The following is a 24,737-nucleotide window of genomic DNA, read 5'->3' as shown; positions in this document are numbered from 1 at the left end:
GGAATAAAGGGATACTCCCTTTGTGATGTGCCACGGGTCCACCATACCCATCTTTTCGATAAACTACCCAGCTCCTTTGCCATTCGTATCCTACCCATTCACCTGGGGCTCGATGTATCTACCCTCAGCTTGCGGGCACAATTAAAATCTCCTCCCATAATCAACAGGTGCGTAGCCAATTCTGGGATTGCTGCCAACAACCCTCCTAAAACCTACATCATCCCAATTCGGTGCGCACACATTCACCAACACCACTAATACCCCACTCACAATCACATATCTCCCACCCGGTCCCTCACTTCCTTCACGCTCACAAACCCCGTTCTTACTCATCAAAATTGCCACTCCCGTGACTTTGAATGAAACCCCGTGTGAAAAACTTTACCCACCCCTTCCTTAGCCTAACCTGGTCCTTCACGCGGAGGTGCGTGTCCGGCAGAATGACCACCTCCACTTTCAAACTTCTAAGGTGCACAAAGACCCGAGATCTTTTGAGCGGTCCATTGAGCCCTCACACGTTCCACGTTATCAGCCTTAGCGGGGGCTTACGCCTCCATTTCCCTCTGCCGTCCCCCATCCGCCCCTTTCAGCAGTCCCCTGTTAATTTCACCCTATACCTGGCCCATCCAAGATGACTCCTTTCTCTGCCCTGACCATGTTTTTTCTCCAACCTTGCCTCGTTGCGTCGCATCACCCACCCCACCCACCTCTCTCGGCCTTCTCCCCGACCTCAGTTCCATTCACCAGCATTACCTGCAACTCCTGCCCAAAGGCTTCTCCCACTGACCCAGCACCCCTCCCCCACCCTCACCTCTCTGTTCTGTGAAGAAGGCTCCCCGCTGACCTCATCCTCCCCCACCCAAACAAAGACTCATCACGAACCACAGGTCACTTCCCAAAAATGGGGAAAGAAAACCCAGGCAGCAGGGGAGGGGATGGGGACAGCCATCCCCATACAAACTTTTCACCCTCCTATCCTTTGTCAATCCAACAGTTTAAAAAAACGGGAAGAAAACTTCACATCAATGGAAAAGAAAGCCCCACCCACACCCTCCAATCCCCACTCTACCCATATTCCCAATTACTTCAAAGTGCCAGCACCTCAGTCTCCCAGAATTGTTCAGTTCAGTTTTCCCCCAGTTTATGCTCCTTGATAAAGTCATTGGCCGCTCCTGGGGTCTCAAAATAGTATTCCCGGCCTTCATACGTCACCCAAATCTTCACCAGGTAGAGCGCCCATACCTGATCTGCCGTTGATATAGCACCGCTTTGGCTTTGTTGAACCCTGCACGCCGTTTTGCCAACTCAGCTCCAATGCCGTGGTATATTCGGATCTTGTTCCCCTCCCATTCACAGTTGCGCTTCTCTCTGGCCCACTGCAGAATCTTCTCATTCTCCACGATCACCGTCCGCGGTGGCTCCCGGCTCTTCTCGAGGCTTCTACCTCGGAGACATGTGCGCTCTCTCCACTTCAGGGGCCTTGTCCAACACCCTGTTCACCACCAGCCCCGCCAGCATCCTCGAAAAGTACCTTATGGCACTTGCACCTTCCACTCCTTCAGGCAGGCCCACTATCTGCAGATCCTGCCTTCTCAATCTATTTTCCTGCCCCACCACCTTTGCTGTCAATGTCTTGCAAAGGTCTCCGAAGAGCCCCACCTCCAGTGCTGTGGTCCGACATCACCCTCTCAATCTCTCAGATCTGCGACCCTATGCCTCAAAACATTTCTCCACGCTCTCCATCGATCCCTTCAGGAGTGCCACAGCCCCTTCGATGGCCTTCGAGCGATCCTCCTGCATCCCCACCCTCTGCTGGTGGAACTCTTCCTTGATGATTGCCATCAACTGTTCCATCTGGGGCTTTGCTACTTGCACTGACCCTTCACCCTCAGCCATCCTTCCACTGGCTGCTGCGCCACAGGTCTCTTACAACTCCTTGGCCCGGTCTTTCATCTTCTGCCGGGTTTGGTAACCAGCAGACATACCACTCCTGGGGGGAACTTCTCCAATCTTCAGCTACATTTTTTGTCAAAGTTACACCCAATTTCAGGTAAAACTAGCTCTTTTCTACACCTTCAAGCAGGAGCTGCCCGGTGTGCGACCACTCACACCATGGCCACCACTGGAAATCCTCCTGTTCTGTAGATTATCATTCACTTTGGCAAGTCTACAGAACCTGACAACCCCCACAACCCAAAAATGTGCAAGGTAGGTAGATTGGCCATGCCAAATTGTCCGTTCGAGAGAAACAAGTGGTTATATAGCTTGAGGGGCACCACTCTTCATCATACATGGGGCCAGAAAAGGAGCCAGGCCTCCATGAACCACCACAGCCAGTTTGGGGATTGAACCTGCACCATTGACATTGTTTCTGCACCACAATGTAGCATTCCAGCCAGTTGAGCTCACCTATTCCCTATGCTGTCCTCTCCCCATGTCCAAAAGAAACAGAAAAATATAACAGTCACACCTGTTGCTTCTGTTCCTGGTTTGGAAAAATTAAAATGGTACTTCTTTGAAGAGTGATCACAAACCACTTGAAACCAAGTTTGGTGAAAGAGCCCAAATGACTGTGGATAATAATGTGCAAAGCTCCAAAACTGCCTGTGAGAGAGGCAAGGAAATGTTCTTTGCTGACAAGTCCGAGAGACCCACATTGCCAGAAACGGAGATGATGATGGGATTGTGTAACTAGACTTAAGTTTAGAAACATGTAAGTAAACATCAGGATGCTGAATTACTTACCCCTACCCAATAAACGGTGGCACAGTGGTTAACACTGCTGCCTCACATCACCAGGGACCCGAGTTCAATTCCGACCTGGGGTGACTGTGTGGAGTTTGTAAACTCTCTCCGTGTCTGCGTGGGTTTCCTCCGGGTGCTCCAGCTTCCTCCCACCATCCAAAGATGTGCAGGTTAGATGGATTGGCCGTGCTAAATTGTCCTTAGTGTCCAAAGGTTAGGTGAGGTTCAGAGATGAGGCAGGGGAGTGGGCCTGGGTTGGGGTGCTCTTTCGGAGGGTTGGTGCAGACTTGATAGACCAAATGGCCTCCTCCTGCACTATCGGGGCTCTATGAATGGAGCGACTGAGACTCTGCAAGATCTGAAAATGTTAGAAGTGATAGTAAGCAAAACTCTGGCTTGCACAATGAGAAGTGGCACCTGGCTATTGAAATATTGCAGAGAAACTGTGTGCACAAGGATGGTCTGATATTCAAGGCAAATTAATTAACTAAATCACTGTCTGAGACACCAGAAAGTCTGGAAACCATATTGAAATCCAGTTAGCTTTGGATAGTTGGAGAGGCGATTTACTGACCTCTAGTGGACATAAGACACATGCACATGCATATCTATTTGTGATGATGAAAGGTGAAACAGTAAAATTAACCAAAGTAGAAAGATCTAGTTTCTATAGTTGCACAGCTACGATATATGTGCTCTTCAGAACAGGGAGTGAGCACTAAACCAGTACATCTACAAGAAGCTCAAATATCCTGGAGCCAAGACCGCGCTCTTAATTTTTATGAAATGCATATTAATTTCTTACTAATTTATAATTTTTTTTTAAAACTGGACAAAGACTTCAAATGGCTGAATCCATGACTAACTATAACTCAAACATAGGGAACTTCCGAGCATTCCGAACAGCTACAGCCTTGTTTTCACGAAATAAGCGCAAATGCCCCCTGTGACTGCAGAGATCAAATCCCAAGGAATTATACAAAGGCCATTGACATTTCTAAAGCCATGCCCTGGCCAACAGAGGTGATCAGTCTGCAAAGCGAATGATCCTGAAACCCCTGTTGAACTTATTAATGGTTGAAACATTAACCAGTTCCAGAATCCAGTTAAAGGAATCTGCAACTTTTGTTCAAATCAAGATGGATAAACGGGAGTCATGTCAAATGACAACCTTCCCCCCCCAAGCTGCTAGAACCTGTAATAATAGAACATGAAATGCTCAGACTTACATCTTTCATCAATCAGGCAGCAGCAGAACCAGAGCCCTGTCCAGGTTTAAATTGTATGGTCCCAATCTACACTGATTTTACTGGAGCATCTGAACTTCTGTGCCAGTGTCTGTCTATAAGGCTTGGACTTTGATTCTGGACTCATGTGCAACTTTAAATTTTATCTTCTCTCTGATCTTTGCCCTGTGCCTATTTCTTTCCCTTATCTCCACCCCCCCCCTCCCCCCCCACCCCCCCCACACACAACACACATACACACATCAGAGTTTTGAGTGTGTGGAAAATAAACTAACCCTTTTAGTTCATCCTGTCTTGAGTTTGCTGGGGGTTATTAATAGAGAATTGGATCTCATCAAATTGAGGGGTAAGGAAAAAGTGCCAGCACTTATAAAGGTGGTTCACTTGATCCAGATGCTGGTGGAACATTTGGATCTCACTTTACCAGCAGAGCAGTTAGATGTAGAGCTCAGTCATGAATTCCCACCCCGAGACAAATATTAAAGCTGGAAAGAAAAGATTTTCAGGAGAAGCAAAAGAGAGATGAAAGCTCCGAAAAGAGAGAGAAAGAGATTCTTTTGAATTATGTGGACTTGGCGGAGCAGGCTCGAAGGGCCAAATGCCATCCTCCAGCTCCTATTTTCTATGTTTTCTAAGTGGCAGTCGACATGTGTCAGACCTGGAAGTTGGTATGATTGACAGCTGAAGTATTACAGTGGGCAGTATTGAGAACTGGAGTAAATACCCAATTGTTTCTTAAAATTAGCAAATATATTGCCCCAGATTTTGAAGTCAGCAGCAATGGGATGGTGTTAATTGTTGAGCTCGAGAAGAGCTACTCTCAAGGTTTTAGCGGGCTCCAGAGCTTTTTCACTGCCAGTTTGAATTTGGTGTCTTCTAAAGAGCATCCATTGACCAATCAAATCGAATAATTCTCATAGATGACAAAGCTGGACGTTTTAAAAAAAATACAAATTATATTCATATCTTTGTACAGAAAGATTTGCCATTAAAATCCTAGTTACACCTTATTGAACAAGGTTTAAGTTTTTTATTGGTTTTTATTGGAAGACTAGTGGGTGATTAGTCTAAGCTCACACTTAACTGCAATTTTTCAGCCCTGGCAATAATGAGGAAGGATTGAGTAGACGAGGATTGTTTTCCTTAGAACAGAGAAGGCTGAGAGGTGATCAGATTGAGGTGTGCAAAATTATGAGGGGCTGGAGAGAATAGACAGGAAAGAATTATTTGCCCCAGCGAGGAGGTCAATTACCAGTGGGCACAGATTTAAGGTGAATGCTGAAAGGATCAGAGGGGACACGTTTTCATCCAGAGGGTGGTGGGTGTCAGGAATTCACAGCTTAAGTTGGTGGTTGAGGCAGAAACCCTCAACTTATTTAAAAGGTACCTGGATCCACACTTGAAATGCTGTAACCTGCAAGGCTACGGACCAAGTGCCGGAAGGTGGGATTAGAATGGGCAGCTGTTTTTTTCAGCTAGCACAGACACGGTGGGCTGAATGGCTTCGTTCTGTGTGCTGTAACTTTCTATGGTTTCTTAACAAATGATTTCTGTAGTGATCCAATTGGCAAAGACTGCGACATTGCAGGGGCAAGATATCACTGACAACTTCCAGGTTTCTGCATTTTAGTTGTGTTATTACATCAAATTCTGGGCCACAGTATGTCAGTTATTGGATGAATGAATAAAACACACCTACAATGCACTGCAGCAACATTCCTGTGACCAAACTATGTGATCATACTATCCCAGCTTAAAACACTGAACCCTTAAAACTCAGGCCACTGTAATGTTCACCCTCCTACCCGTTGTACACCAGAAGTCGCCCTGACCATTGTGAGCTTTTTACTTTACCTGCACACCAGAATCTTGCACGTAGAATAACGGATACCTGGAGATCAGCCTGAAATTTACATGTGGGGTAATGTGGTTTGTATTTACTCCAACATCTTCCCAGTAGTGAACTATAGTCTGGAATCTAATTGAAGCATTCAGCTGTTTAATTCTGTCACAAACAATCTGTTCTTAAATTCTGATGCAAAGTCATCAACCTGAAGCATTAACAGTTTCTCTCTCCACAGTTGGTGCCTATTTCGAGCTGTTTGTATCTCTATTAACTTTAACCATACGTGGATGGTATAGAAACTTTACAACAACAAGGGCTCCACATTACAATCCAACCACGCTAAGTCAGAGGGATAACACATGGTGATGTTCAGTGAGCGAGAATCTCAATCTTCACAGCAATAGATTGAACACAGATTAGCCAATGTGTAATTTCCTGAATGTGTGTTCCCAGGACGGAGCCTTGTTCATCAGGCGCATGTATCAGAAAGTCTAGGGCTCATTCCTCGCAATTATCTGTCGATTAACTTTAAAGCATGGGGACCACAACTGTGGTTTCCGTTAAATCGCCATGGAGGGTGAGGCTCCATCCTGGAAACAAACATTCCCAATATTGTCAACAGAGTGTAAATATGACACATGATCAGAAAATTTGTGTCAGCCTGTTGCTTTCTTTCATTCATGTAGGATCAGATTTGACAGTGGATAAACTCATGGGGAGGTACAATATTAATGAACAGTGTTCAGGACAACATAAAAACGCTGACAGTCATACAGTTTATAACAACGTGTAAATTCCTGTCAGCTAGAAATGAGGAACGCTTGTCAACTGAATTACAACCCGCCAACTGCTCATTCTTGTCCCCGGGTGTTCTAGAGTAGGTGAAATAGTTTGTGCAACTGTACAGTTCTCACTCTGTGGAAAGTCAGATCTTATAAGATGAAAGATTCAGACATGGTTCAGAAACAGTGAGGGCAGCACAGTGGTTAGCACTGCTGCCTCACAACACCAGGGACCCGGGTTCAATTCCAGCCTTGGGTAACTGTCTGTGAGGAGTTTCCACATGCTCCCTGTGTGTTCCGGTTTCCGCTTTCAGTCTAAAGATGTGCAGGTTAAGTGGATTGGCCATGCTAAATTTCTCCTTGGAGTCTAAAACATTTAGGTGGGGGTACGGGGATAGGGTGGTGGCGCGGGCCTAGGTAGGGTGCTCTTTCAGAGGGTTGGTGCAGATTCAATGGGCCGAATGGCCTCCTTCTGCACTTTAGGGAATTCCATGATTCCTGCAGTAATTAATGTCTTTATTGTTGCAAGGTACCCCTGTGAACAGTTGTCATCTTCCAAGGAAGTTGAGTTTATGTCTAACTAGCAGGAAAGCTAACCCAATTGAATGGAAATCCCCGAGGAGGTCCTGGCCTTGATATTTTCCTACTTGTCGGTGTGTGAGAGGCACTCGGCCGCACAGGTCTGCAGAAGATGGGCAGACGCTGTCGTCTCTCCTGCTGTGTGGTATTACACTGTAGTGAGGTGAGTCGTCATTCTGCTGGATTTTTCTGCACAAATTTGTCAAAAGCATTTCATACTGTCTTTTTGCAGATTACCCTGTAAATACCGAATGTGGAGTTTTGCACCATGCGCATCACTGAACAAATAAAACCTTTATTTTGGTTTTGAATGTCCCATTCTATTTGGAGCCTTGCTGAGGCAAGAATGTTATGGGCTGGTAGTTAGTGAACCTCCTTGTCCCACTCCACATTTGTTCAAGTTGGTTATATGTAGTGTTTTCCTTTCAACAGATACAAAATATAAAGATGGGATTATACAGCACAGGAGGTAGCCATTCGGCCCAACCTATCCGTTGCCGACTCTTGGAGAGGTCTATTCAATTAGTCCCGCTCCCCTTTTACCCCATTGGCCTGCATTCGTTTTCCCAAGTAAATACCCCACTCACCTTTACAAGCTACTATTGAATCTCCCTCCACGGGACTTTTAGTGCGGCCATGGAGTGAGTGGTCGCATATTGGCAGCTCCCGCTCACGTTGGTCATTTTGTGGCCTTTACGCCGGTTTGTTGCAGGAATTTTGTAGGAAAAATGTGCAGAAGTGAGAGCAGAAGAGGGTGACCCCTAGTTTATGGAGCTGCGGCCCAGAAGTGCCCAGAAAAAAGCGAACCAGTTGGTTGAGGCGAGTGAGGAACGCACGCAGAAGTGGAGGATGGGCCGAATCTGGCCCTGCCGGCTCAGTGGTCGATGGACAAGTTGGTGAGCTTCCAGTATGAGGGGTTCACTCAACAGCAGTAGGAAAGTTCAGAGGACCTAGCCCGGGCAGTGGACGCGATCAAGGCAGTGGTTGGCCGCATGGAGACGAGACTGGCAACCCAGGGACTGGTGATCCAGAGGTTGGAGGAGTGGACTGGGGAGCATGAGGAACCATACACCTTGATGGCAGCAGAGATTGGGCTAATGTGTCACCAGCAGAAGCGACTGCTGGAGAAAGTGGAGGACCTAGAGAACCGTTCTCAGAGGAAGAACATCCAGATCGTGGGTCTGCCGGAGGAATCAAAGGATCAGATGCAGGTGCGTATGTTGGGAAGATATGGAGAAGCTGCTTGGGGAAGGTGCCGTTGGGGTGGATCGGGCCCACAGGACACTTATGCGCAAACCCCAGGGGGGTGAGCCACCGAGGGCGATGATGGTACGATTGCATCGGTTCCTGGACAAGAAACGCATCATGAGGTGGGCCAGGCAGACGATGCGATGCACTTGGGAAGGGGTCGAGATTTGGGTGTACCAAGACCTGGGAGCAGGGCTCGCGATGAGGAGGGCGAGCTTTAATAAGGTCAAGTCGGCGCAGTACAAGAAGGGTGTTAAGTTTGGTTTCCTGTACCCGGCTTGCCTATGGGCGACCTATGGGAGCCGGGAGCTGTACTTTGGTTCGGCGGAGGAGGCAACAGACTTCATGAAGGAGAATGGACTGGCAGGAGAAGGAGGACCTTGAACTTTGAGGAGAACTGAACTGTACTGTGAAAAACTTTGGGTTTTTGTTGTTTGGGTTTCTTTCGTTTTTTACGTTTTTTGGTTCTGTTTGGGGTTAGGCTGGTTTACAGTGCTTTGTTAAGGAATGAGAGGTGGGTCTCTGTGTTTGGACCTTGGGAGGGATTGTTTGTTTGTTTTTACTTCTTGCCTTTGTTTTGACTGTTTGCACTAAGAGCGGGAGGGAGGGGAATTAGTGGGGGGTAGGATGCTAGGCGCCATGGGTGGGGGCTGCCAGGCTAGCTGGGTGGGCTAGTTCACAGAAGCAAAGTGGATGTTGAGCTGAAGATGTGGGGGTGCGGGGTGAGGGCTTATACTGCTGACAGGGAGGGGACTTTCAAAGTGGAGGAGGAGGAGGGTTGAAGACGGTAGTTGCCCGAGGGTGGGCCAGGGGAGGTGTGGGGCGTGGGCCGCAGACTGGCCTAGGAGAGGTTATGATTGATCGGCAGGGGAGGGGTGCGGGGTACTCCACGAGCCAGCAGGTCACGTGGAACATTCGGGAACTGAATGGGCCAGTCAAAAGGGCCCGTGTGTTCCCGCACTTGAGGCAACTGAAGGCGGACATGGCCATGTTGCAGGAGACACATCTTATTGTGGGTGATCAGATTAAGTTCAGGAAGGGATGGGTTGGACAGGTGTTCCATCCGGGGTTAGACTTTGAAACGGGGGGGGGGGGTAGTAGATATGTTGTGGTTAGTGGGAAGCTGGAGGGAATGGCCGTGGTACTGGTAAATATATATGCCCCGAACTGGGATGACGTTGAGTTTGTTAGACGGGTACTGGGGAAGATTCCAGATCTAGATTCACATCGACTGATTATGTGGAGCCATTTCAATGCGATCCTGACTCCCAAGATTGGACCGGTCGAGTTCTAGGTCTGGGAAGGTATCAGCTATGGCAAAGGAGCTCCGGTGGTTCATGGAGCACATGGGGAGGTCGATCCGTGGAGGTTTGGGAGACCGAGGAGTAAGGAGTTTTCGTTCTACTCCCATGTGCATAAGGTGTATTCCCAGATGGACTTTTTTGTTATGGATAAGATGTTGCTGGCTGAGGTGGTGGATGCTGAATATTCAGCAATAGTGGTCAGACCACGGCCTGCACTGGTGGACTTGCAAGTTAGCAAAGGGAAGGCTCCGCCCACAATGGGGGTTGGATGTGAAATAAAATGAAATGAAAATTGCTTATTGTCACAAGTAGGCTTCAAATGAAGTTACTGTGAAAAACCCCTAGTCACCAAATTCCGGCGCCTGTTCGGGGAGGCTGGTATGGGAATTGAACCGTGCTGCTGGGCTGCCTTGGTCTGCTTTAAAAGCCAGCGATTTAGCCCTGTGCTAAACCAGCACCTGCTAGTGGGGCTGTAAGCGGAGGAGGAGGTGAGTGAGCGGGTGAGGGAGGCCATTCAGGGATATATAAAGATCAGTGATACCGGTGAGGTTTCGGCGGGGGTGATTTGGGAGGCATTGAAGGCGGTTATTGGGGGGAATTCATCTCAGTTTGGGTCCATAATAAATAATATAATCTTTTATTGTCGCAAGTGAGCTTACATTAACACTGCAATGAAGTTACTGTGAAAAGCCCCGAGTTGCCACTTTCCGGCGAGAATATTGGCGATATTTATAAAAGAGATGGGAGCAGCGGATCCATGGTGATTTTTGCACCTGGGGGGATGGAATTCTCCTTTTCAAGCCAGTGCGCAAGGTCTACTCTCAGATCGATTTTTTAATAATGGAGATGTCGTAGTTGCCGGGGGTGAGGAAAGTTGAGTAATAATAATAATAATCTTTTTATTGTCACAAGTAGACTTACATTAACACTGCAATGAAGTTACTGCGAAAAGCCCATGGTCGCCACATTCCAGCGCCTGTTTGGGTACACAGAGAGAGAATTCAGAATTCTCAGCTGATACGGGAATTGAACCCACGCTGCTGGCCTTGTTCTGCATCACAAACCAGCTGCCTAGCCCACTGAGCTAAACCAGCCTGGGGAGAAGGCTGAGCGGACTGAGTTGGACAGATTGGTCGGCAGAATTTTACGGTGGACAGGAGGTACGAAGAGTCTCCGGATGACGGGCTTCTGAAGGAGCGTCAGAGACCGCAGCTGGAATTTGGGCTCCTGTCCACAGGTAAGGCGGGGGGACAGTTGAGGAGGGTAAAGGGGGCGGTGTATGAATATGGAGAAAAAGCCAGCAGGATGCTGGCACACTAGCTGAGGAAACAGGAGGCGGCGAAAGATTGCGAAAGTGAGGGATCCAGGGGGGGAAGGTGGTTCTGGATCCGGATGTGTTTCTGGAGTTTTATAGTGAATTGTATAAATCGTTACCCCCACACAGGGAGGAGGGTACAAAGTGATTTCTCGGGGGGCTGGAGTTCCCGAGGATAGATGAGGGGTTGGTGGAGGAATTGGGAGCCCCAATTGGGCTTAGGGGGGCTATAGATGGGTTGGGGGCCCGTCTATCGGTAAAGCCCCGGGACCAGACGGACACCCAGTTGAGTTTTATAAAATGGTTTCCGGGCTGTTGGGGCTGCTCCTGGTAAAGGCTTTTATTGAGTCAAAGGAGCTGGGAGTGCTCTCTCCAACGTTATCGCAGGCATGGATTTCCCTTATTTTGAAGCGGGATAAAGATCCCGAGAGCTGTAGGTCGTATAGGCCAATCTCCCTGCTAAATGTGGATGCGAAATTGCTGGCAAAGATCTTGGCCACATGTATAGAGGATTGTGTGCCGGGGGTAATAGGGGAGAACCAGACGAGATTTGTGAAGGGACGACACCTGACGTCCAACACTAGGCGGCTCCTAAATGTAATAATGATGCCTGCGGAGGGGCGTGAGGTCGAGGTGATGGTGGCCATGGATGCAGAAAAGGCCTTTGATCGGGTGGAGTGGAAATATTTATGGGACGTCCTGGGAAGATTTGGGTTTGGGCAGTGATTTATGGATTGGGTCCGATTGCTATATCAGGCACCGGTGGTGAATGTAAGGACAAACTGGGTTCAATCAGAGTATTTTAGTCTGTGCAGGGGAACAAGGCATGTGTGTCCACTCTCCCCACTACTGTTTGTCCTGGCCATAGAGCCTTTGGCAATGGCGCTGAGAGCACCGAACATTTGGCTGGGGATAGTGAGGGGGGAGAGTGGAACATAGGGCCTCGCTCTATGTGGACGATTTGCTCCTTTTATATAACAGACCCATTGGGGGTCATTGCAGGAATTATGGGGATAGTGGAGGAATTTGGTCGGTTCTCAGGTTACAAACTGAATATGGGCAAGAGTGAGGTTTTTGTGATCCAGGCAAGGGAGCAGGAGAGGAAACTGAGGGAGATGCTGTTCAAGGTAGTAGGATGGAGTTTTAGGTACCTGTGGATTCAAGTGGCAAGGGACTGGGGTCAGCTTCACAAACTAAATTTGAGCAGGTTAATTGAGCAAATGAAAGGGGACTTCTGTAGGTGGGACCTGCTCCCGCTGTCACTGGTGGGGAGAGTACAGACTATGAAAGTGGGGGCTTCAGGAGGTGGCAGAGGGCAGGGATTGAGAGATTTGGAGATCCCTTCGTTGAGGAGAGTTTCCCGAGCTTGGAGGAGCTAGAAGAGGAGTTTGAGTTGCTGGGTGGGAACGGGTTCCGGTACCTGCAGGTACCGGATTTTGTTCGGCGGCAGGTCCTGACCTTCCCTCGCCTCCCACTAAGGGGGCTACAGGATAAGGTGATGTCAAAAACAGGGGTTGGGGAGGGGAGGGTCTCGGAAATATACAAGGAGCTGATAGAGTGGGAAGGGGTTCCAATTGGGGAGGTGAAGAGGAAATGGGAGGAAAGCTGGGAGGGTAGTTGGAAGTCAGGTTATGGGAGGAGGCCCTGAGGAGAATCAATGCATCCTCATCGTGTGTCAGGCTTAGCTTGATCCAGTTCAATGTGGTCCACAGGCCTCCTATGACTGGCTCGGATGGGTAGGTTTTTTGAGGAAGTGGAGGGCAGGTGTGGGCTGTGTGGGGGAAGACCTGCGATTCGTGTCCGAGGCTGAGGGGATTTTGTCAGGAATGTTCAGATGTCATGTTGAAAAGGAGGGTGACTCCGAGTCCAGAGATGGCAATATTTGGAGTGTCGGAAGATCCGGGAGCCCAGGGAGGGAGAGAGGCTGACGTTTTGGCCTTTGCCTCCCGCGTGGCCCGGAGACTGATTCTGTTGGGATGGAGGGACTCGGAGCCTCCAAAGTCGGGGGTTTGGATCAGTGACATGGCACGGTTTCTTGGGTTAAAGAAAATTAAGTTTGCCTTAAGGGGTTCATTCCAGGGATTCGCTCGGAGGTGGCAACCGTTCATAGACTTCTTCAAGGATATTATTGTGGGGTTTTTTTGCATGTGTTGGATCTCTCTGTTGTCTAAAATGTTAAAATTATAAATGCCTCAATAAAATATTTTCTAAAAAAAAAAAAATCTCCCTACACTAGCTTTTAAGGCAGTGTCTTCCAGATCGGTACACCTATTGTTATGCTCGGGAGGTTTAGTAAAAACTGAGATTTGGCAAAATCATCTGCCCTTAGGCTAAGAACATGAATCAGTAGCATTTTCAGGTCCTGACTCCAGTCTGATCATCAGGTCACCAGCCCCAGCCTGTTAGACCTTCTCATGGCTGCCTCTGGGCTAGCATCGAACTAAGAACAAAAGGGCAGGTTACTGATGCTGCAGATACAATCAGAGAGCCTGCAACCTTGGAAGGATGGCAGTCCCACCACCAGAGATGATTGCTGCTTCTATCAGAAGGGGAACACAAGGGCAACTCCGTTTCCAGTTGCTCTTTGATGAGCTATTTATTTTACCTTTATAACCAGTAGCCATAGTTGTGAGGCAAATTCCACGTCCACCTTTATTGCAAGAGAATTGGAGTGCAGTCTTGCTACAATTGTACAGGGCTTTGAAGAGACCATACCTGGAATGTTGCGTGTAGTTTTGGCCTCCATATTTAAGGAAGGATATAAGGCAGTGCAGTGAAGGTTCACAAGGTTGGTCCCTCGGGGGAGAAGGCTGTCCTATAATGAGAGGCTAGGTAAATTGGACCTATACGTTCTGGAGTTTGGAAGAATGAGAAGGATTCTCATTGAAACAACCAAGATTCTGAAGGGGATTGACAGAGCCTACACTGAGAGATTGTTTCATTGGTTGGGAAATCTGGAACATCGAATAGAGCCATAGAATTGCTGCACTACATACAGAAGGAGGCCATTCAGCCAGTCAGACCTGCGCTGACCCTCTGAAAGAGCACCCTACACAGGCCTACTATCCCTGCCCAATTCCCGTAACCCCACCTAACCGGCACATCTTTAAACTGTGGGACGAAACTGGAGCACTCAGAGGAAATGCAGAGCACGCAGACATGGGGAGAAAATGCAGACTCTCACAAACAGGCTAGGATTGAACCTTGGTCCCTCGTGCTGTGAGACAGCAGTGCTAACCACTGTATCACCGTGCCGCCCCGGGTCTCAGGATAAATGATTGATCGTTCAGGACTAAAGTGAGAAGAAATTTCTTATGGTTCTGAATTTTGGGAATTCTCTCCCCTAGCGGATTGTGGATGCTCCATGGTTGACTATATATAATACTGGATAAATAAATAAATGTTTGGTGTCTCATGGACCAAGGAATATAGAGAGTGGGTGAGAAAGTGGAGTTGAAGCCTAAGATCAGCTGTGATTGTATTGAAAAATGGAGCAGGCTTGATGGGACATGTGGTCTACTCCTGCTCTTATCTCCTCTGTCCTTGTGCCAGCTCAGTGGAGGGGAAACCGTTCCACAGGTTGGCTGGCAGCACTATCTGTGGTCCAGTGATAGCTGCAGCTCAGGTAAGAGCGTGTTTAGTATTGGAGGCCTTGTCACTCCCCTGGTCAAGCTGCTAGTCAAACCACTTTCAGGCACCTGCTGGTCTTGACCCTCAGTGAGGAGGGGCGTCACCAGGAATACCCCAGCGGCGACCTCGATGGGAAGATAATGATGTTGATTGATTACTCCCTGCTGCTAGATGGGTAAGCTCTGCAGGTGCCGACCCGCCTTTGGGAAGATTATCTGGAGGTGGACTGACTCGGAATATTCTTCCTGGCCTCACCTTGATACCCCCCATGGCACGGGGAAGATTCTGCCCAAGGCACCATCCATAAAAATGCAACATACAAGCAGCTTTTCTTAGCAGCATATTTTGGGGATCGCACAAATCTGTGCCTTTAAAAGCATTTTAAGTACTGCCAATAAAATCTGCCCTGCAGTAATTATGTATACTGCGATAGAGCTGAAAGGTTGTCTGAGTACTGTTCACATACTGGTATTGAGGCTGCAACAGACTAAAAGTAAACTCATTGTGACATGTACCCTGTGGCTACATACTATGTATAGACATGTTGTGACTTGGAGATGAGAGCACCTCTGCTGAGCCATGGCTGACACTTTGAGGTGCCCTTTAGCTCCATATCTCTCCTGCAGCAGCAAATCAAGGGCAGCATTTTTAAATGGTCCAGAATTCCTTTGCAGATTCCATTGCTCCACAATCCAGATGGTAATTTGCTGGTTTCATTGCAGCTAGCATTCAGACTTGCTGGTTTCACCCTGTGCCTCACCCACAAGGCCCAAGTCAGCACACTCCCTGTGCCTTGGGCAATCTCTCAATGAATTTCTTAGTCAGGGAAAGGTGAAAAAGTGAATACTTGCGCATTGAGCAATAAGTATGGTTTGCGAACTCAGGTTGCAGTGTTGGAATAGATTCTGCACTATTTCTAACTCCCATGTGTGAAATTTAAAAAATGGACTATTTTAAAATTCTGTCGGCATAGTGCCAGGTGAACCATCAGAGAGAAGATAACAAGGTGCACAGAGCACTGAGTGAGACAAACCGTATTGGAGCAAAGATTAATTCAGAAGTAGGAGGAATCAGACAGGGTATAAATACAAAACAGATTGAGACACGTTTGGAATGCATGTAAGTAATTACACAGTGCAATAAATAAGGTCAGTGATCTACGGGCACAGTTAGCCAAGTGGAATTATTATGTAATGGCAATATGGAGGCCTGGCTACAGGGTATTAAAGGAAAGATAAAGGCAAAAAAGTTTTGTGGGTGAGTAGCAGTATTCAAGTAAGGGATGATATATTTGAGTATTCCCGAGGACAGAATTGATTTGATTAGATTTAAGGAACAATTTAAGAAACGGCTCTCATGCTGCTGTGTATATACTAGAGATAACCAAATAGTGGGAAAGAGATATTGGAGCAAATTTTCAGGCATTACTTCAGAGTACTGATAACGGAAGACTAGTCATCTGATTATGATTCCAGCCACGTGAGAAGGCAAGCAATGCTAGGTGGTATAGTTACGTGGAATGGAGCAGGTCAAGTGGAGCATGCTTCAGTGGAGAAGCATTGGGCAGCTGTGATCACAATATCATTAGGTCATTAGGTTATGAAAAACGACAAGTCATGTGAAAGTACTCAACTGAAAAAAGGCTATGTTCACTGAGTTGAAGAGGGATCTGGCCCAGGTGGATCAGGTGGTAAAACAGTAAAAGTGGGAGACCTTCAAAGAGATGATAGTTCAGATACAGACAAACTACAAAGAGAGGGGAAAGGAGCAACATTGAATTCGGAAGTTCCATGAGTGGCAAAGTAGTTATACTGCTGCCTCACAGCGCCAGGGGCTTGGGTTCAATTGCTGCCTTAGGTGACTGTGTGGAATTTGTTTCCTCCGGGTGCTCTGGTTTCCTCCCACAGTCCAGAAATGTGCAGGTTAGGTCGATTGCCATGCAAAACTACCCCTTAGTGTCCAGGGCTATACAGGTTAGGTGGGTTACGGGGATTGAGCGGGGTAGTGGGCCGAGGTAGGGTGCTCTTTCAGGGGGTCGGTGCAGACGCGATGGACTGAATGTCCTTCTGCACTGTAAGGACTCTATGATCCTATAACTCAAGATACAATATTTAAAATGAAGCAGATAACGGAGCCTTATAAAAGTCCAGGTCATAAAAAAGTAGAGAACCAAGTTGAATAAAGAAAGTACAGAGGAGAACAGATAAAGGGAATAAGGGCCGAAAGGGTGTATGAGAATAGATTAGTGGGGAATTAAAAAGCTAATCCTAACATTTGTTTTATAAGCATATAAATAGCAAAGGGTGTCAAAGGAAGCGAGGGACGAGGGTGAGGACTGATTAGAGACCAACGGATTTGCGACTTCTGGTGGCAGCCATGGAGTGAGTGGTGGCACATTTGGTGGCTCCTGCTCAAGGTGGATTTTGTTGGTCCTTCCCCACCAGTATGGGGAGCGTTTTGAGTGCAAAAGGTGTGTGAGTTCCCAGGGAAGGTAATACTCCTCTGGTGAGATCGGTGTATGGATCAGAGGACGAGAAAGAGAGTGCAGCTTGAGTAGGACAGTTTTCGTGATGTGCCACAGGTTAAGATGGCGGAGGGCAATGGGGCAGCGCTGCCCACCCAGTGGTTAACAGACCACCTGGCTTAGTTGGTGGAGCCACTCAGCTGCGATTGAGAGAGTGGGGAGAGATTAGAGTCTCAGGGCCAGGCGATTTAGAAGTTGGAGGTGATGATGAGGAAGCACAAGGAGCAGGTGGCCTTGTTGGAGACAGAGTTGGGGATGGTTTTGGACAGCCAGAAGAGACTGAGCGAGAAATTGGAGGATCTGGAGAATCGCTCCAGGAGACAGAATGATGGGATATCTGAGGGCATCAAGGGAGCGGAGGCCGGCAAGTATGTGGCGAGGATGCTGGAGCAGTTGATGAGGGAGGGAACCTTTAATCGACACTTCAAGGTGGAGCGAGCGCACAGGGCACTGAGGAGGAGGCCGCAGGTAGGCTAACAGCTTAGGGCTATGGTGATGCGGCTGCATCGTTTCTTGGACAAAGACAATATTTTGAAATGGGCGAGGCAGACCAGGAGGTGCACCTGGGAAGGGAGTGAGCTGCGGATCTATCAAGACCTGTATGCGGACTTGGTGAAGAGCAGAACCGGGTTCAACCGAGTAAAGGCATCTTGAGAGGGGGTGAAGTTTGGGGTTTTGTACCCCGACCACTTGCGGGTGACACATCAGAAACAAGAGTTTTATTTTGAGTTTCCAGAGGAGGTGATGGACTTGAGGGACCATGGACTGGGAGGTCTGTGAGGTCACTGAACTTTGGAGAGGAGCTTTATGTTTATGGTGGAGTGTATGAGGTGGGTTGTTTGAGGTTGGTTTTGACGGGGGAGCGGCGATGATGAATGTGCCTTTTGTTCTTTGTTTGCTGGTGGTTGTGGTGTGGGGAGGGGTGGACCGGAGGGGAAAGGGGAAGTTAGAGACCTTGGGCGGGGACCACCATGCCGGCTGGGCAGGCTAATTAACGGAAGTGAAGTGGGGAGTCATCAGGCGGAAGGCATGGGGGGAGCGGTTTCTCCACTTGGGAAGGAAGGAGGGTTGCTGACATGGGTACGGTTGGTGTGGCGCAGTTGGGAAGGGAGAAATGGTGGCGGACATCCGAGGGCAGGCCCGGAGGGGTGCGTGATGCAGGCCGGGGTAGGCTCAAGAAGGGGTATGGCTGATCGGCAGGGGAGGAGGGCAGAGAGCCCCCTGACCAGGCTGGTTACGTGGAATGTGAGAGGGCTGAATGGGCTAGTTTTTCTTTATAAACATTTTATTGAGGTATTTATGGTTTTCCAAGAACAACAAAATAAACAATATACATGAAATTATAAACATAGTGCAAAAGCCGTCTTCCTCCCTTACATGTCCCACCTTTACTAACCCCCTACTCGCTAACCCCCAGCGCCCCCCCCCCCCCCCCCCCCCCCCTCCCAAACCTCCGGGCGAACCCTAACATTGACCCTCTCAAGGCGAACTTGATTTTCTTCAAACCGAGAAAGTGCGCCACGTCAGTTAGCCAGGTCTCCGTCATCGGTGGCTTTGGGTCCCTCCAAACGAATACTATCCATCTCCGGGCTACCAAGGAAGCAAAGACTAAAATGTCTGCCTCTTTCTCCTCCTGGATTCCCAGGTCTTCCGACACTCCGAAATCGCCACCTCTAGACTCGGTGCCACCCTTGTTTTTAACACCTTGGACATGATATCCGCAAACCCCTGCCAAAATCCCCTAAGCTTCAGGCATGCCCAGAACATATGGACATGGTTCGTTGATCCCCCTGCACACTTTGCGCACCTATCTTCTACCCCAAAGAACCTGCTCATCCGGGCCACTGTTGGCTCTACTCAACGCGTCCGCCCAGAGACCATCCTCTATCTCTCCTCCTAACTCCTCTTCCCACTTGCATTTCAACTCCTCGGTCTGCGTCTCCTCTAACCCCATGAGTTCCTTGTAAATGTCAGAAACCTTCCCTTCTCCCACGCACACTTTAGAAACTACCCTGTCCTGTGTCCCACCTGGTGGTAGGAGCGGGAAGGTTGAGACCTGCCTGCATAGGAAGTCCCACACCTGCAGATACCTAAACTCATTTCTCCTCGCCAATCCAAATTTCTCCTCCAGCTCCCTCAGGCTAGAAGAGCTGCCCTCTTCAAACATATCTCCCATCCTCTCAATTCCTGCTCTCTGCCATCTCCGGAACCCTCCATCCATCCTTACCGGGGCAAACTGGTGATTATTACAAATTGGAGACCACACCAAAGCTCCCTCCGCTCCCACATGCCTCCTCCATTGCCCTCAGGGCCGCCACCACCACGGGCTGGCGGAGTACCATGCCGGCGGGAACGGCAGATGCGCCATTACCAATGGCCCCCAAACTGGTGCCCTTGCCTGATGCCATCTTCACGTGCTCCCACACCGACCCTCCTCCCCAGCACCCACTTCCTGATCATGGCTATATTCGCCGTCCAATAATAATTACTAAAGTTTGGCAGCGCCAGCCCCCCCTCACCGGCTCTGCTCAAGCATCCCCTTTTTTACTCGCGGGGTCTTATCCGCCCATACAAAGCCAGTGATTACCTTATTAACCCATTTACTGAATAGGCTAGTTAAACGATCGGGTGTGTTCACACATCTGAGGAGCTTGAAGGCGGATGTGGTGTTTTTACAGGAGCCACATCTGAAGTTGGGGAATTAAACGAGGCTGAGCAAGGGATAGGCAACGCAGGTATTGGTGGAAGACGAGGGGAGTAGCAGTGTTGATCAATAAGATGGTGGCCTTTGAGATGGGGAGCGTAGTTGCCGTTCTGGGGGGTAGATATGTTGTGGTCAGTGGGCAACTGGAGGGGATGCAGGTGGTCCTGGTAAGTATTTATGTCCCAAATTGGATTGTGTGGATTTTACAAGGCGGGTGTTGGGGAAGATTCCGGATTTCATAAGTTCATAAGATATCGGAGCAGAATTAGGAAATTCGGCCCATCAAGTCTGCTCCACCATTCTATCATGGCTGATATGATCCTCGTCTGTTACCTACAATGCTACAGTCCAAGAGCTGGATTGCAATATCAGCCAGAGCATTTCCTCCCCAGAACACGTGACCTAGGAGCGGGAGTAGGCAATTTAGCCTCCTGAGCTTAAACACCTTCAATGTGATCATGGCTGATCCCAGCATGGCCTCAACTTCACTGACCTCCCTGTTCTCCATAACCCTTCAACCCATTACCGATTTAAAACCTGTCTAACACCTCAAATTTACTCACTGTCCCAGTATCCACCGCATTCTGGGGTAGTGAATTCCACGGATTCACAACCCTTTGAGAGAAGTAGTTTCTCCTCGTCTGTTTTAAATTTGCTACTTATTCTAAGATTTTGACCTGTCGTTTTAGAATGCCCCACAAAAGGAAGCATCAGCTCCATGTCTACTTTATCCATACCTTTTAGCATCTTGTATACCTTGATTTGATCTCCCCTCATTCTTCGGAACGCCACAGAGTATAGGCCTAATCTGTTAAATCTCTCCTCAATCTCTCCTCATAAAACAAACTCCTCATCTCTGGCGTCAATCTAGTGAACCTCCTCTCAACTGCCTCCAATACCACTACATCGTTCCTCAAATAAGGGGACCAACACTCTGCACAGTACTCCAGGTGGTGTCTTACTCTGTGATACCCCACTAGTTACATTTTGCCATCCAGAAAAATGCCTTGTATAGTTGCAACAACACTTCCTTAGCTTTATACTCAAATCCTTTTGCTATAAATGCCAACATTCCATTTGCTTTCCTTATTACCTGCTGCACCTGCATGCTCGTGTTCTTTTACTCATGCACGAGGGCACCCAGATCCCTCTGCATCGGAGCACCCCAAGGTCTCTCCCCATTTAGATAAGTTGCCTTTCCAATTTTTCAATCAAAATAGATGACCTCGCACTTATCCACGTTAAATTTCATCTGCCACATTTTGGCCCACTCTCCTAACCTATTTATATCCATTTGTAAGGTCCTTATTTCCACATTGCAACTTACTGTCCCACCTATTTTTGTGTCATCTGCGAATTTGGCTATAGAACCTTATATCCCTGTATCCAAGTCATTAATATAGATCGTAAATAGCTGGGGCCCAAGGACCAAACCTTGTGACACCCCTAGTTATATCTTGCCATCCAGAAAAAGACCCATTTATCCCAACTCTCTGTCTCCTGCCCATCAGCCAGTCTTCTATCCAAGCTAACAAGTTACCTCTAATCCCATGTCACCTTGTGAATTAACCTTCTGTGCGCCACCTTATCAACCGCCTTCCGGAAGTCCATCTACAGGATCCCCATTATCCACTTTGCTTGTTACATCTTTGAAGAACTCTAGCAAATCAGTCAAACATGATTTGCCCTTCATTAAACCATGCTGATTCTGAGGGAAATTACATAGGCTTGAGGACAGATTTGGCCCGTATAAATTGGGCAGGAAGGCTAAAAGGTAAGATAGCTGATGAGCAGTTGTTTACGGAGATACTCAATTCCTCAGAAGTAAAGTATATCCCAGTGAGAAAGAAGTATGGTAAGACGAGTAAAAGACATCCATAGCTAAACAAGGAGGTCAAAGACATCAAAAAGACAAAAGCTAAGGTATATCATATTGCAAAGACCTGTGGTACTTGTTGCTGCGGGAGGAGGGGTTCCTGAAGGAGAGAGAGGGTACAGATGGAGTTTAGGTTAGTGTCTACAGGGAAGGCTGTGGGTCAGTTGCAGAGGACTCGAGGGGAAGTTTACGAGTAAGGGGAGAAGGCGAGTAGGATGCTGGCCATCAGTTGAGGAAGCAAGCAGCGGCAAGGGAGATGGGTAGAGTGAGTAACGAGAGGGGTAAGATGGGGATGGACCCGGAGGGGTGAATGGGGTATTTGAGGCCTTTTATAGGAGCCCCTGATAGGGGATGAGGGGGTTCCTGGATACTTTGGAGTTTCCCAAGGTAGAGGAGGGAGGAGGGTTCAGGGTCTGCAGGCCCTGGTTGGACTGAGGGAGGTGCTGGATAGCATGATTTTAAAAATGGATAAGGACCCGGAGCAGTGTGGGTCGTACCGTCCGATATCGTTATTGAATGTTGATGCCAAGCTTTTGGTTAGGGTGCTTGCATCTTAGGACTGTGTGCTGGGGGTGATTGGGGAGGATCAAAAGGGTTTTGTGAAAGGAAGGCAACTGTCGGCGAATGTGCGGAGGTTACTTAACGTGATTATGATGCCCTCGGGGAGGCAGGAGGTTGACGTGGTGGTGGCGATGGACGCGGAGAAGCCTTTAGACTGGGTGAAGTGCGAATATCTGTTCGAGGTGCTGGATCGATTTGGGTTTGGCTGGGGGTTTATGGATCGGGTTCGGCTGCTGTATAAGGCGCCGGTGGCGAGTGTGCAGACGAACTGAGTGAGTTTGGGGTACTTTGACCTTCACCGTGGGATGAGGCAGGGGTGCCGGCTCTCCCTGATGCTTTTCGCCTTGGCGATAGAGTCGTTGACAATGGCCCTTAGGGCGTCAAAGGACTGGAGAGGAATTGTGGGGCGGGGCGCCGATTATCGGGTTTCACTGCATGTGGTAACTTGTTATTGTACGTTTCTTACCCATTGGGCAGCATTTGGGAGATTATGAAGATCTTAGAGGAATTTGGCCTGTTTCCAGAAATAAATTGAACATGGTAAAGAGAGAGGTGTTCCCAATCAATGCCAGAGGGCAGAAAGGAGGTTGGTGGAGTTACCGTTCAGGGTGGTGGGGACAAGCTTTAGGTATCTTGGTATTCCGGTGGCATGGAACTCGGCCCAACTGGATAGAATGAACTTGGCCCAATTGGAAGGGATGAAGGTGGATTTTAAGAGGTGGGACATTTTGCCGTTGTCACTGGCTGGGCAGGTGCAGACAGTGAAAATGACGGTGCTGCCTAAGTTTCTGCTCGTGTTTCATAACATCCCTATCTTTGTCCCCAAGTCTTTTTTCAGGAAAGTTAATGTGTTGATCTCGGGGATTGTGTGGGTGGGGAAGGCCCCGCAAGTGCAGCGGGTTTTTTTTTTGGTGGGGTGGGGTGGTAGTTGGCATTGCTGAATTTGATAAATTATTATTGGGTGGCAAATATTGCGATGGTGTGGAATGGGGCTGTGGAGGAGAGGTTGGTCTGGGGAGGGTGGAGGCGGAGGTGGCATTGGTTAGGGGAATGGGTTTGAGGGCTTTGTCATTGGCGTCTTTGCCATTCTCGCCTGCCAGGTACTCTGCAAGCCTCGGTGATGTTGGCTTTAAGGGTGTGGGGCAATGGAGGCAGCAGTTGGGGTTGGAGGGTATGTAGTAATGACGCGATTTGCGAAAACCATAGGTTCGTGCCGGTGAGACTAGACGCGAGGTTCCAGGGTTGACAGCAGGAGGAGATTGATACTTCAGGGACTTGTTTATAGGAGGCAAATTTTCGGAGCTTGAGATGTTGGAGGAATTGTTTGAGTTGCCAAGGGGAATGGTTTTAGGTACCTGCAGTATCGGGATTTTGTGAGGGGTGAGGTGCCGCCCTTCCCGGGTCCACCGCCTCTGGCGTTGCAAGACCAGCTGGCAAAATAGGGAAAGGGAAGGTGTTGGATATTTATAAGGAATTGATGAAGAGGGAAGTCACCCTGGTGGAAGATGTTAAGCGCAAATGGGAGGAGGATCTGGGTGGGGGCCGGGACATGGGCTGAGGCCTTGCAGAGGGTTAACGCATCCTCATCATGTGCGAGGTTAAGCCTCATCCAGTTTAAAGTGGTGCATGAGGCCCACATGACGGTAGCGAGGATGAGCAAGTTCATTGTGGGGGGGTGGAACACAGGTGTGGGCAGTGCACAGGGGGCCCGTGAATCACATCCACATGTTCTGGCCGTGTCCAAAGACTGAGGGGTTCTGACAGGGATTTTTGGATGTTATGTCCGAGGTTCTGGGTGGGGAGGTGGGCCCAAGGCTGGAGATGACAATATTTGGTCTGTCAGAAGACCTGGGAGTCCAGGTGGGGAGAGAGGCCGATGTATTGGCATTTGCCTCACTGATGGCCTGGAGACAGATTTTGTTGTGTGGTGGATTATCATAGAATTTACAGTGCAGAAGGGGGACTCGGAGCTGCTGAAGCGGGGTGTGGGTGAACGACCAGCAGAATTCCTGAGTTTGGAGAAGATCAAATTCGCTTTGCCGGGGTCAGTAGAAGGGTTCACTTGGAAACAGTTCATTGATTTTATCCAATTTCCTTTTGAATACTACTATTGAATTTGCTTCCACCACGGTTTCAGACAAGGGCAGTGGCTATATGGATGGAAAATTGACTCGGGGTCAGAAAGCAGAGAGCAGTTGTAACAGTAATTTGGAGGAAAGCATACAATGCTGCACCCCAGAGTTCAGCATTTAGCTCAGTGGGCGAGTGGGTTTGTGATGCAGAACAAGTCCAGCAGCGCGGGTTCAATTCCTGTTCCAGCTGAGAATTCTGTATTCTCTCTCTGTGTACCCGAACAGGTGCCGGAATGTGGCGACT

General features: G+C 48.5%; 1 protein-coding gene across 7 annotated transcripts in view; it reads left to right on the top strand.

The window, feature by feature from the left end:
- The window catches only part of fbxl8 (F-box and leucine-rich repeat protein 8), a 49,522-nt gene that overhangs the window by 21,162 nt on the left and 3,623 nt on the right, over window positions 1-24,737 (top strand). For 6 of the 7 annotated variants that reach the window (XM_038806927.1, XM_038806926.1, XM_038806924.1 and 3 more), the window contains one exon: window positions 7,150-7,362. In XM_038806927.1, the coding sequence (XP_038662855.1) occupies window positions 7,226-7,362 (137 nt within the window). In that variant the 5' untranslated portion in view covers window positions 7,150-7,225. Of the gene's footprint in view, window positions 1-7,149; window positions 7,363-10,758; window positions 10,989-24,737 lie in introns of those variants that run through there. The other variant, XM_038806931.1, reaches the window with a different exon arrangement.

The sequence above is a fragment of the Scyliorhinus canicula genome, chromosome 9 (genome assembly GCF_902713615.1).
Source record: "Scyliorhinus canicula chromosome 9, sScyCan1.1, whole genome shotgun sequence".
NCBI classification, from domain to species: Eukaryota; Metazoa; Chordata; class Chondrichthyes; order Carcharhiniformes; family Scyliorhinidae; genus Scyliorhinus; species Scyliorhinus canicula.
The sequence above is the reverse complement of the archived record's forward strand: the minus strand, read 5'-3'. Positions and strand labels throughout refer to the sequence as shown.